Genomic DNA, 12,551 nt, shown 5'->3' on the forward strand with positions numbered 1-12,551 from the left:
AAACCTACGTCCGCGGGAACAAACCATCTGCTAAGCTGCCATTGAAGTGTCTTCGTTGTAAACGAAAGAAGATCAAATGCGACAAAGCAGAGCCGATTTGCCATCAATGTATTGCCGCCAAGGAAGAATGCCATTATGTAGAGCGCAGACAACGCCCGCGCCATGCCCACCAGAAGGCTGTCGTACAGCATCTCAGCCAGCGACTAGAACAACTAGAGAAGCAAATTAGCGACGCTGGTGATGATCGTTCGTCATCTGTATCCGAAGTCGTGCCCAGACGCGATAGTATCCGAAAGAGCACTCCGGTGCCTTCACCCGAGGCCTCATTAAATGTGGCTGATGGCCAGGATTCATGGGTAATAACAGCCACAACCGGAGGCGCTCGTGTTTGCTGCGTTTTGTCTTGATATCTCGACCTCCCCGAAGGTATCCATAGCATTTCACATGGTCAACGTCCTGTCAAAACATCCCATGCGGACTTACGATGTCTTTTCTTCTACTGTGTTACGAAGCACATGAGGTACATATAGCGGCAAAGGGTTGGGGTCGGCGATACAGCTTCAAAAACGCATCCCTTCATATGAGGAGCCATCGGCACACGACTCAGCACACACGAGCGCCTTCGAAAATCTTCTCAACTATCATCACAGCTAATCATGATAGATCTACCGACTTGCGACGGACACAAGACGCAGCTTCCAACACAAGGCTACCCCAGTCTCGACACCAACACCAAGCATCGACAACGCAATGCTGTCTCTCAACGAAGCGCTCGAAGACCTTGGAAAGTTGAGGGTGCGCACTGAGACGCACAGCGCGGATCTGAACCTATCCTCCGCAGAAGCGCGGACGTGTATTGACGGCTTTATCTCCGTCATGAGCTCAATGCTTGCGCCAGATGCATTTTCTCGTTCCGTGATCGATACTGACCTCCTTTACGCGCTTCCCGATATCATCAAGTCTCCTTACGTCAACATCGATCCCGTGGTCCGCGTTATGTAGTAAGCACCCTATGCCTATTGAGGTTGTGTGCCACGTGCTGACTTTAGGTGGCTTCAAGCTACAATGCTCTGTTTTATGGACTGCAGCTGACTGACGGCCCGGGAGGAGATCTTACGACGAAGGCATACATGAAGATGCTCGAGAGCGTACCTGCTTGGCTCGCATCTCCAGGTGATACGAATATGGACGTACATATTGCAGCCCTCTCAGCATGGACGGCCATGACTACTCACGACTACCAACTGGCATGGAAGTTCCACTGCAAGTCATGCCAACACATTAAGTCGATCGGAATAGATCGGCTAGACACGGTTCCGGCAAAGTCCTTCGAAGAGGAAACCGAGAGAGATGTTGGTCGCTACACGTACTGGTACGTTGTCTCCATCGACACGTTCTTCCGTTTGTTCTATGGGAAGCCCACTGTTCTGCGATGGTCTCCAAACAAGGTCCGCCCGCCCCTACTCTTTCGTCCCGACAACATGCATCCTTCGGCGCTCCATGTTACCATCAGTGTCGTGTGGGTGCGATATACCCTGTTGACCGTAGAGGCGATCGGTTACATTGACGAAAACCCGCCACACGATCGCAACAGCTGTGTCCAAAAGGCTGACGAAGCTTGTTCGCAAATGGAAGACCTCATCAGCGAATGGAGATTGGAGGAGGTGATGAACGGCAAAGAGACTACAGATGATGTTCGCTGTCTTCTTGCAGATCACATCAGTAGGTAAAGTGCGGCAATGAGCTAAGATTGAGCTGACCCCAAATTCAGTGAACATATATGCGACTATCATCGGTATTCAGAGGCTGGTACAACAGCACCGAACGAGACCCGGACCTAAGGACATCACCCTCAGAGCCGCACGAAGAGTTTTGAGCATTATCCTTGACTTTTATGCGGATATTAACCTCAACGCTAAGTTTAAGAGTATCACGAATCAGTAAGCCGCCACTCTCTTTACTTCGCGCCAAGCATCCGCTGACTTGGCCCAGTTTCATAACGCTCTACCCTTTCTGCGTCGTGTTCACACTCTACGAACACATTGTGGCATGTACCAATCCAGATGATTGCGAAAGCGATATACAATCTCTCGAGACGATCGGCGTCGCCATGGCGCAAAGCTGCGCAGAGCGTCAGGACTTGATACCGTTTGCCAAGACGATCAATGCACTGAACAGGGTCTCGCGGAGTCTACAAGATGAGAGACGCAGAGGCCCAGCCACCGTGGATTCCAGCGACAGCGTTGCTCAAGGGATGAACATGCCGCCGACAAGTTTCGATACGATCCAGAACTTGATGGCCAGCGAACTCCCAGACATTGACATGTCGGCCTTTTCATCGATGCCGGACTACACCGCGAATATGGATGGCGACTTCCAATCTCTCGGCTTCTTGAGGGGGCTTGAGAATGACTTTGTCACGCGGAATTGGCAGACTGATTGGTGGGATCTTGGTGGTGGGGGTGATGGCGACATTAGCCAGATGCCAGCGACGGATCCCACAGGCTTTCCCTACACTCCACACACATAACGAGGGCAAACTGTCAACGAAGCTCGACCTTAAAGGGGCGATGGATCGCTTCGGTGACCTTTGGGTGTATATATTAATATTCGCATGTCTGTATCATAGCTGTTTTAGGGTAGAGATGTGTGGTTTACTTTTTGAATGGAGAATCTCGAATTGCGTCCACCAGTTAACCCTCACCAAGGATTTCCGGGTATATAAAGGCGCAGGGCAGAATACTGGACATATCAGCTCAGGCCTACCCCACCTCATATCAGTACTTTGGCTATCCTGTACAAGCTCTCGTTGCCCGCTCCACTGACGCTATGCACCAGACAACATGCGGTACATCCACCAGTCAGCTTATCCGAGAACACATTGACCTTATACGAATTCATTCCTTGAACAATTGAGCATATTTTCAGAATATCACAATTACGCCCCCAAACTACACGCTCTACGGACTTCCCCACACAAAGCCTCCCAAAAGTTCCGACACCAGCCTCCTTCCTCAATACATCGCGTGCGGTCCACTTCCCAGTAACAATGCAGCCTCCATTTCCATCTCCCACAGCAACCTGGCACAATGAGTCCTACGCCGGCGTCGACCCATCAAATCCCAATCTCCGCAAGATAGGAAAAACAATCATCATAACCGGAGCCGGTAGGGGTAGTGGTCGCTCGACCGCTCTCGCCTTTGCCAAAGCACATGCAGCAAGAGTGATCCTAATCGGACGTAGTGAGTCGAACCTTCAAGGAATCGGGAAAATAATTGGTGACAGCAAGTTAGACTGCATGGTCTTCTCCGTTTCAGCAACCGACGAGACTGCAATGCAGAATGTTGCTAAACAGGTCGGCGCATGGGATATCCTTGTTCTTGCCGCAGCGCATATCTCTTCGTCGTCCTCGATCGTCAAGAATTTGCTGCAAGACTGGTGGGCAGACTATGAAACGAGTGTGAAGGCGATAGTCATCGCTTCATAGGCTTTCCTTCCGAATGCGAAGTCTGATGCAGCGGCTTTGCCGCCAGCGGATATACCTGGAATGTCGGGCTACCTTACTCCGAAGGTCTCGCAGACAAAGATCGTCGAGTTCCTTGCCGCGGAGAATCCAGATCTGTTCGCGTGTGAATCCTGGAATGGCGGATACGGGTGTCTACCGAGGCAGTGGTACTGATCCGCCGCTATTGCCCATGGACTCTGATAAGTGTGTATCAGAGAGGGCGAGGCCAAATGCTAACTACTCCGCAGCGGAGCACAGCGCAAACTTCCTAGTTTGACTGTCGCAATCAAAGCTGAGTGTGCAGCAATAATTACGTGATATTTGATATCCTCCCCGACTTCATGCATATCAACACAAGTTTGTGGGTTGACAGATGTTACCTAGGGACTGGGGCTCCAAAAGGAGCAGATGCATGTCGATGAGACATGCGGGATCAAGAAAACGGAATCGAGCCACAAGGACTAACGAAGCCGTGCACCCGGCTAAGAGGGAATCTACCGCACAAGGCAAGTAGACGCGCCCAAAGTGGATGTGATCCCAGGAGCTACAGTGAAGAGCTCAGCACTGGGGCTCCAAAAGGAGTATGAAGAAACCGGAGTCGAGCCACAAGGACTAACGAAACCGTGCAACCGTCTAGAGAGGGAATCTACCCGCATGGCAAGTAGACGCACCCAAAGGGATTGTGAACCCAGACGTGCTACAGCGTAGAGCACAGTACCGGGGCGCTACAGTTAAGAGCGACGAGGTGTTTACAAGTAAACGTGACCAACGAACAAAGCGCCGACTGTCACATCATCAGGATATGTGACAGAGACGAAATTTTCGCGGCGAGGAGCAAAGGAGCGACGGGCAAAAAGTTGTATATATCGAGCCTGCGCTAACAAACGCACAGACCAGGCAGCAAACAACCAGCGATGAGAAGTCCAAAAGAGGCCTCACCAATGGTCATTCACCTCATGCAAGGAAAAGAATCGACCCTCTAGAGCCTACATTAACATAGAAAGAAACAAAGTATGTAATCGAATGTCAACGTAGGCTCCAGGGTGTCCGGTCTTTTCCTTGAGTAAGGTACATCCGTCTTTCTTACCGCTAACGCTATCAGCGCAGACAACGTCTTCTCATTGTCAAAGACCTGTAGTTCTGAGATATAATGTAAAGGACTCAACGCAGGTCGATGACGGCAGTTGGTATCGTCACGTGCCTGCTGGTACCTGAATCCTCCTCTATCTTCTTTACGTCCAACCAAAACCAAACACCAGCCTGTGGGATCAACCATGAGCTACTCCCCACCTCACCTCCCGCGTAAACCAACCACCACACCCATCCAACCATCTCCCTATCCCCTAGGCCTCCAAATCACCTGACCCTCACAAGCGAGCCGCCCCGCCAAGTCCCTCCAGTGCCACACCAAGCCCCCAACTTCCAACGGCGCAACCGCCATAACCAACAAGTGCCTAACTCCGATCTCGATCTGAAGATTCTGAACACGCGTTTCGCACCAACAACCCCAACAAAACAACGACTTTTCAGTGTTGACTCAGCCCCAACGGCCGTCGACGCTCAAGCCACAGCTGCTACGAGTCAAACTACCACTCCAGTTATATGACATCATCGACCGCAACCGACCGGAAGGAGCGATCCACGGGAGCTGCTTCCTCCGATTCCGAAGCATGGAAGGTCACACACGTGGACCAACTAACGACTAGCCTTAGCAGGGAAGGAGCGAACATCAATCACAGGGTACGCAACCAAGTTTGCGAAAGTCTAACGAGCCCAAAGTTTGAAGACACGAGGTCAGGGAAATTTGACAAGTTGATCTTGAGCGTCATGAGCGATAGCAATTCGTGATTAGTTATCTGCGTGTTCGTATACGAGATCTACGGATTCGCGTCGTTCTGTGTGTGACTACAATCTCCGTCTCGTAATAGAGAACATCCTCATTTCAATGTGGATAGTTATGCATAGGTAGAAAACACCCGAGTCCTTAACGCCGTTTATGCGGTATCCAACAGTTTCTCCCGGAGCATTGATACAACTCTTCGGTGTTGGATCCCCCGCAATTCATAATTCATCCTCTATATGTATCACCGTGCCTCCGCGGCAACCTCTGCCGCTGGCTTTGGCATAGGCTTGAGCTCCGAGCCTGCCCCGCTCTCAGCGCGCTTCCGGCCTGTGAGGGAGAAGTGATGGCTCGAGCTGGGTCGCTCTTCCGTCTTGTCGGTGTTGTTGTTATCGCCGAAGCGCGAGAAGATGCTGCGCTTCTTTGGCTGCGGCTTCGGCTCGTCGTTCAGGCCCACCTCCTCGAACCCCTCCTCGGGCACTTGTTCGTGGCTTTCGCTATGGCGGGGTTGTTGCATCGAGGAGCGCGGTGTCGCGCGCGAACGGCGGACGTCGAGCGAACGTCTGGTGTCTACGGAGCGGCGCGCATCGAGCGACTGGCGGGGGTACGTCTCGTGGACATTGTCTTGGATTGGGGAGCGTGCGGAAATGTCCTATATCCATTAGCGGGGTCTTGCCACTGGTCGCATAACATACAAAAGACCGCCTGTACGAGTCGAAGCTCTCGCGCGAGATGCTAAACGGCTCGTTCTCGGCGAGCAGACTGCGGTGATTTGAAGATGTGGTCGAGATGTTGGACTTGGAGTGCCAGAAGGTAGGCTTCTCTTGCTGAGGGCTCGGCTGTCGCAACGTCAATCAATGTCTCACTCGATGACATGCGCGCGTGTCGCTGCCCCTCCTGCATCCACAATCACATGGGCTTGACATTGCTTACCGGTAGGTACACGCCGCTGTCGTTTATTTCTATCACAGTGTAAGCGCCCATTCAGCCGAAGCACTGATGCCGCCCCAGGAACATGCTCATGTTTGAGCCCCAGGCGCATTCGCAGGAAATCTCACCACTCAATTTGTACTCGACAGGGTCCTTGACCTGCACGGGTGCGGCGCCCGAAACAGCTGTGCTCTTGAAACCGTTCTCCGGCGCGCTCCGCTGGGCCTCATCGACGGCCTCAGGCACACCCGCGCGACGAAAGGGATTGCGGATAGGCATGGTGGTAGGGCGCTAGGGATCAAACAAGGCGGTACGAGAACAGAGTGGGGAGTTTCAGTAGGATGGTGTAGATTGAAAAGGCGAAGAGGAATGGTAGGTCGCGGCTGAGATCATGACTTCTGCGCGGCGCCAATCGGGCAGGAACCAATTGCCCTAATGTGGCATCGCCTCGGCACCTACCAAGTCCCGATTCAATGTCCTCGTGTGAGAGGATGGCGCAAAACCAAAGACGTCATGTCGCAGATGTGCAGACTTGATTGACTGTTGTCTGTAGAGATTTCATCAGCTGTCGAACCAGGCACGCTCTGGGGTGCAGATCAGACATCCCTGCATACACGACGGAAGTCAGGTACCAGAGAACCCCTCAGCTCACCACAGCCGCGCCTCAAAACAGCTTGTTTGCACCTCACACAGGCTGACCTGCGTTATCGCGACTAGAGAACTGCTCACCGGCGGTATCCTTACCTTTGCGCTGGCACGAACATTCGCTACGGCACCTTGCGCTAGGTGGGTGTGATGCGATGATGAGGCAGCTCATCTAAATCAGGCTGCGACGGGAGGTTGCGCCTCATATCCGAAACATTGGAAGATCTTCGCGGTTAAAGACGATGGTTTCTGTGCCTCAGCCATCAGCCTCTGCACGATTCGAAGTTCGCACGGCCGACTCCACCGCTGTCGGCCCCTCTTTACTCGATCTGTGACCGGGGTAATATGTGCGGAACATGAGGCTGTGCCCATGTAAGCAAGGTCGGCAACGTTCGAGATCCCGGCGAAGTTACATGAGATATTTCGAGTGTAAACACTGCAGGCGATCCATGTGATGAAATGGTAGCTGCGAACTCTCGAGACGGACCTACCGCGGTAAGTAGGGTCTGGTGCTTGAGTCTCCCCGACAACACTTTGGAATGTTTTGAGATGCCGTTTGCCCTGGCTACGGATACTACGGATACTTGCTAACGGTAGCCGCATGGGAAGAAGGAATTCGCCGTACATGAACCACTTGGAGATGCCGTATCCGCGACACTGGGTCGGAAGATCAGCGTACGGTAGTCAGGTCAACTCAGTCTTGGTGAAGTGTAGGAATGTAGTCGCATTGATGGTTTTTGTTCAGCAATATCGCGCTAGATACAGAGAGCATTAGTAGCTAATTGTTGGTCAGTGGAAAGCTCAACGCAAGGCTGCGTCGAGGCTGGACTCCTGCAAAGCAAACACGCATGCGGCAAACATCCCCACCGACGCTTGTCGAAGTGCATGGAGCAGATGCCAATCATGCCTTGCAGCTTCCCCTCACCTTGATCACCACTGCGGCCTAGTTGCAGCACAAAGCTCGTTCACTTGTGCGGTTGTGGTGAGGAGCACCCAATCTTATACGAGCGCGATTATAATGCCCAGAAACTGGAAAGCGCCGGCGCATTATTTGAAGATTTCGGATCATGAGATGGCATGGATACGAAGGATTCGCGGATACGAGCACTAGGGGGAGTCAATAATTTCGCGGCTTACTTTGCAGCACTAAATCGCCTTGTGCATCGTTTGCCTTGGCTGAGGCACCAAGACGGAATCACCATCATCGTCTCGTCATGATCCAATTTTCTAGAACGAGAAGCGGCTTCCGATGACTTGTGGCTGAACGCCGGGAGAAAAAAATGGAACCGACCGAGGGGCCAACATTGAATACGGCCAACACGTTCATCATGGCAAGGGCTTTCGTTGGGTAATTGTGTAGAGACGATGCTTTTTGAAGGCACTGAAAAGAAGAGTTAGTATGACTAATGATCGTGTGTGATCAGTGCGCACTGGCGAGTGGTAGAAGATTCCGCGCTCGCCTAGACAATCGATACAGTCCCGGCATGGTGGCGAGCGACGAGATGACCCCAAAGCGTGCGCTGGAGAAAAGAATTTGGGACCGGCCGGGAGCGGTGTGCTGGGAGTGACCGTTACACCAGAGTAGAAGCGGTGCGCCGTGCTGGTGCCCTCAAAGAAAGCAAGGACGTGCCCCGCTGCCATCAAACCATCATGGTGGAGAAGCGAAAACCCATCTCTGGTGGATCGATGCGGACGATGAACCTTGAGGAGTGCCAAGTCGCGACGAATGGTGGAAGGCCTTGGGCAAGAAAGTGGGAAGACCTTCTCAACCAACGACGGCGGCATGCCAAAGCCGCCATCCGCCCGCCCCAAAATTGGACGCCCACTTAATGATGCGTGTAGTGGCGGAAGACGCTTCTGCTGTGTGAAAGCCATGGTGCTGTGCAGTTGTGACGACAGCCTCGTGTTTCAGGCGCTGAGAATGGCAAGCCTGTCGCATCCGACTCGAACGGAAGATCATTCAACCTGAGAATTAATACGGTATGATATTGAGCTGATGTCTCGAAACACTCGGAGCCTGTCCATAGAGAGTAATTCGTCATCCTCGCTAGCCGCATACCCCTGGGGCCTTCCCTTTTAGCTTACCAGCATGGCTCGGATTCAGCGTGGTTCCCAGCGGCTGACTTCCGCAATGTCGATGATTGTGTCGATATTCTTACGTCGATATAGACCCCCGTCCTCATGTTACACGCACCCGGGGCTCCGAACACGTGCGGCGTCGCGGCTCTCGATGGGCTCACGATCCTCCTGGCGTCCGAGAGCTCTGCTTCGTATAGCTCCACATACCGAGGCCGATCACTGAGACTCAAACAATCAACGTACCACAAGTCTTTGCTATTTTCAGCCTACATCCCGCACCGTGTCACTCGACCCCTGCAAGCGCCCCTGCCTAACTTAGCGCTCGAACAGGGTAGCGCCTGCCCTAGACAACCCAGCCAACTTTTCACCACCGCAGACCGTGTCCCGTTGTTTCTCAAGCGGGGGTCCACTAGGTCTGAGAGTTGACTCCAGCCGCTCCATGCAATATAATAAATCCTTTCCCAACCCGTCTCTCGCTCCATGTGCCTTCCGCCCCCGACTCGCTCCCCGTACCCATCTGCGTGAATGACAGGTCTGATACACTAAGTGCCACCCTTTCGTCTTCGACGTTTGACACTCGTTTTTAAAACCCCCGCGTCGTACCCAATATTGCGCCTTAGACTCCTGTCGCTCGCTCCGCTCACCTCTTTGTCCGGATCCATCTATCGATACCAATCTAATCAGGAACCCCCCCATTCGCTACTGCCCTACCCGTCTGCACCTTCCTCTCCGACAGCTGTCACTCACAGTGTGCCTGCCTGCATCTCATCTCCGCCCCACCTGCTATTCTTACCTTGATCTCGACATCACTCCTACTCCACCGCAAACATGGGCTTCGGATCCTCCGACGGCAATGAGTTCTTCCAAAGCTGGGCCCTATGGCAGAAGATGACTTTCGTATGGACTTCAACCAACTGCTGACTCCGCCTGCTAACGCTGCACAGGTACTGGCCTGCGGAATTGTACTCACCATCTTCCTGGGCCTGCTCAAGCTATGGTACGACAAGAACAAGGTCCGCAAGTACAGCAAAGTGGACAAAGGCAAACGCGCAGCCACTCCGGAGATGCTCGAGGCGCAGCCAGTAACCCAGGTGACCGAGGAGACCAAGGACGAGATTCCATTCGGCATCCGCGCAATCCAGAGCGGTATTGAGGTCGACGGTGTCTGGATCTCGCGTACCAACACCCCCGTTGGCAGTAGCCGTGCTTCCATCATCAGCGAAGCCCCTCCATACGCCTCGCAGTCGCAGCTCTCGCTGCCCCGGCCAGTCGCCCAAGGTTCCAGCCGCAACAGCTCGCGCGGTCCCAGTTCTTTCGATCGCGCCGTCTCCGCTGAGCCCGTCTCAACCCAGGACTCCCGATCATCTTCTCCTGCTCGTCCCCACAACCATGAGGGCCCCCGCTGCAGCAACTGCAACCACCATGTCTCTCGCAACAGCGCCCTCAACGCCCTGGAAAACCCCTACGCTACCCGCAACTCTGGGGCTACTTCTCGTGAGTATCAGCATGCGCAATAGAATGAACTATGCTAACAGCCTTAGCTCCCCTCGGTCAACATGGACAGTCTGCAAGCAATTCCAGCCGCCGCACCAGTGACGAGTCCGATTACATGGCAGCTGGCCAGGACGTCCGCACCTACGAGTCCGCATACTTCAGGCCCAACCAGCCCATTGACCCCAAGACCGACCTCGAACTCCTCCGCAGCCACCGCCTCTCCCACGTCGCCGAGACTGGACAGCTCACTCCTCGAGTGCGCAAGCCAGGTAATAGCGGAGAGTGGGCCAGCGTGGCGGACAACCAAGTGTCCTCGGTCAATGGTGTTAACTATTTCATGCCTCAGAAGTCACCTTCTCCTCCGCTAGCTACTGTCGCCGACCAAGCTGAAGACGTATCTGCCGGACCGAGTCACGATGGCAACGCAGCGAACCAGGCAAGGCAAGCGGTTCCCCTGACCGAGTCTTACGCGCCCAACGCTCCCTACTACCCCGACACCTACGAACCCCGTGGCCCTCACCACCAATACAGCTACGATCAGGTGCCGTACGAAGTCAACACCGAGCAGAACCAGGATCGCGATGACCACGTCCTGCGCTCCGTCAACTCTGGCTTTCAGGTCCTGAAGCCGGGCACCTTCCAGCCACCCACCCCTGAGGAGGTTGAGCTCGCCGAGCGGAGAACATCAAAGAAGCTCCAGAAGAAGAGGAGGACATCCGGTGATTCGCGGAAATCAGCCTTTACCGAACAAGTCTAATTTTTCATTACGATAATGATAATTTCGCTACGGCTTCCACCTCGCCTCCACAACAACGTGCCGGCACCAACTGCATTGATGTTTTTACAGCGTTTAATTTTGTATCATCTGGCAACATCTGGGGCTTCTTCTGGGCAGCATTCGGGCACTGGGTACTTTGCATGTACGGTTTTGGAGCATGGACAGGCCCACCTACTGTTGTTTTTCTTAATTCACTCTCTCCGCCGCAACAGGTTGCTTGGCATACCAGGAACGCGAGCGGCGTTGTAGTAAACCATCATCATAATCGGGGCGTTATAGACACAAAATGGGCACACCTAACGATCGACACGTAGCATGAGTACCAGGGATTACGGGCTCATTGCATAGCATATAGTAGAATCACGAACTTCTTCTCTAATCCACTCCTTCTCAAATTTGACATGGTCTGCGCAGATCTGAGTGACTCGCTTCACCACTCTACTTACAACAGACTACGGCTATAATGGCCCAAGGCGACGAAGGATTAGAGTTCTCACCCCCTGAACGCCCGTGGCTTGAATTGGCGAGGCACAGTAAGAAGCCAAGTCCTCAGTTGCCGTCCGTCGTCAGCAAAGCGCCACTCAGCTGAACAATGTGCGCTGACATCAAGAAACTAGGCAAGTAAGCCACGCCCGACGTCACATGCTGGTGATTGGACGGAATCAAACGGGGCAAAACAGACTCTGCAGCAGGCAGAGAAGAAGAAAACCAAGTCTTACTTACATGAATGATTGTATGTATGTACGTGTATGCATAGGGCTGGAAGGATGTCTCGGTAGTGGCAACTTGCGCGGCATGTACATGAAGCTACTGGATGCGCGGGTTGTGAAGCCGCGGGAACTTAGGCAGCTGATTAGCCCTGGGTGGTTGTTGAATACCTGCTTCACGGTGCGGTGAACATAGGCCAGTTTGTGTGAACGTATGTTTACTTGTTTTCGCTTAATGTGATTTGATGGGGTTGACTGGAAAGGGTGAACGGGGATAGGAGGGCGTTACGTCTCACGTTACGAGAAAGACGCGTGGTTCGGGAGGAATATGGAGAATGGATTTTGCAGGTTTCGCTCTCCAGCTGTTCATGTTGAATCAGGACATCGAGATACGATCTCGCAATTTGTCGACAGAAGAACGCAACCAGGTTCCTGGACCGGCAAAATCGGCTCCTACCTACCGTCTGCCGTGCCCCGACCCGTGTCCCTGTTTTCCTCCTTCCTTCTTTTCTCGCGTAACTGCCTTGTTGAGTGGCGTCTTTGCTCTAGTAGGTCTTGGTACATTTCCCATTT

At 53.2% G+C, this 12,551-nt stretch overlaps 3 protein-coding genes across 3 annotated transcripts; 2 read left to right on the forward strand and 1 right to left on the reverse strand.

Moving 5' to 3' along the window:
• Positions 1-750: 750 nt before the first annotated feature.
• J4E92_007138 (uncharacterized protein) lies at positions 751-2,530 on the forward strand (the record flags this gene model as incomplete). The annotated part of the gene is made up of 4 exons (XM_051498501.1): positions 751-987; positions 1,050-1,722; positions 1,772-1,940; positions 1,993-2,530. 4 exons carry the CDS (start codon positions 751-753, stop codon positions 2,528-2,530), a joined length of 1,617 nt encoding a protein of 538 aa, XP_051351435.1.
• A 3,059-nt stretch (positions 2,531-5,589) lies between these two features.
• J4E92_007139 (uncharacterized protein) lies at positions 5,590-6,554 on the reverse strand (the record flags this gene model as incomplete). The annotated part of the gene is made up of 4 exons (XM_051498502.1): positions 5,590-5,997; positions 6,041-6,184; positions 6,279-6,307; positions 6,404-6,554. The coding sequence occupies 4 exons, from the start codon at positions 6,552-6,554 to the stop codon at positions 5,590-5,592; spliced, it is 732 nt and encodes a 243-aa protein (XP_051351436.1).
• A 3,273-nt stretch (positions 6,555-9,827) lies between these two features.
• J4E92_007140 (uncharacterized protein) lies at positions 9,828-11,250 on the forward strand (the record flags this gene model as incomplete). The annotated part of the gene is made up of 3 exons (XM_051498503.1): positions 9,828-9,896; positions 9,944-10,493; positions 10,541-11,250. The coding sequence occupies 3 exons, from the start codon at positions 9,828-9,830 to the stop codon at positions 11,248-11,250; spliced, it is 1,329 nt and encodes a 442-aa protein (XP_051351437.1).
• Between the last annotated feature and the right edge of the window lie 1,301 nt (positions 11,251-12,551).

This window comes from Alternaria infectoria (genome assembly GCF_024043175.1).
Source record: "Alternaria infectoria strain BMP 0036 chromosome Unknown scaffold_11, whole genome shotgun sequence".
In the NCBI taxonomy this organism is placed as follows: domain Eukaryota; kingdom Fungi; phylum Ascomycota; class Dothideomycetes; order Pleosporales; family Pleosporaceae; genus Alternaria; species Alternaria infectoria.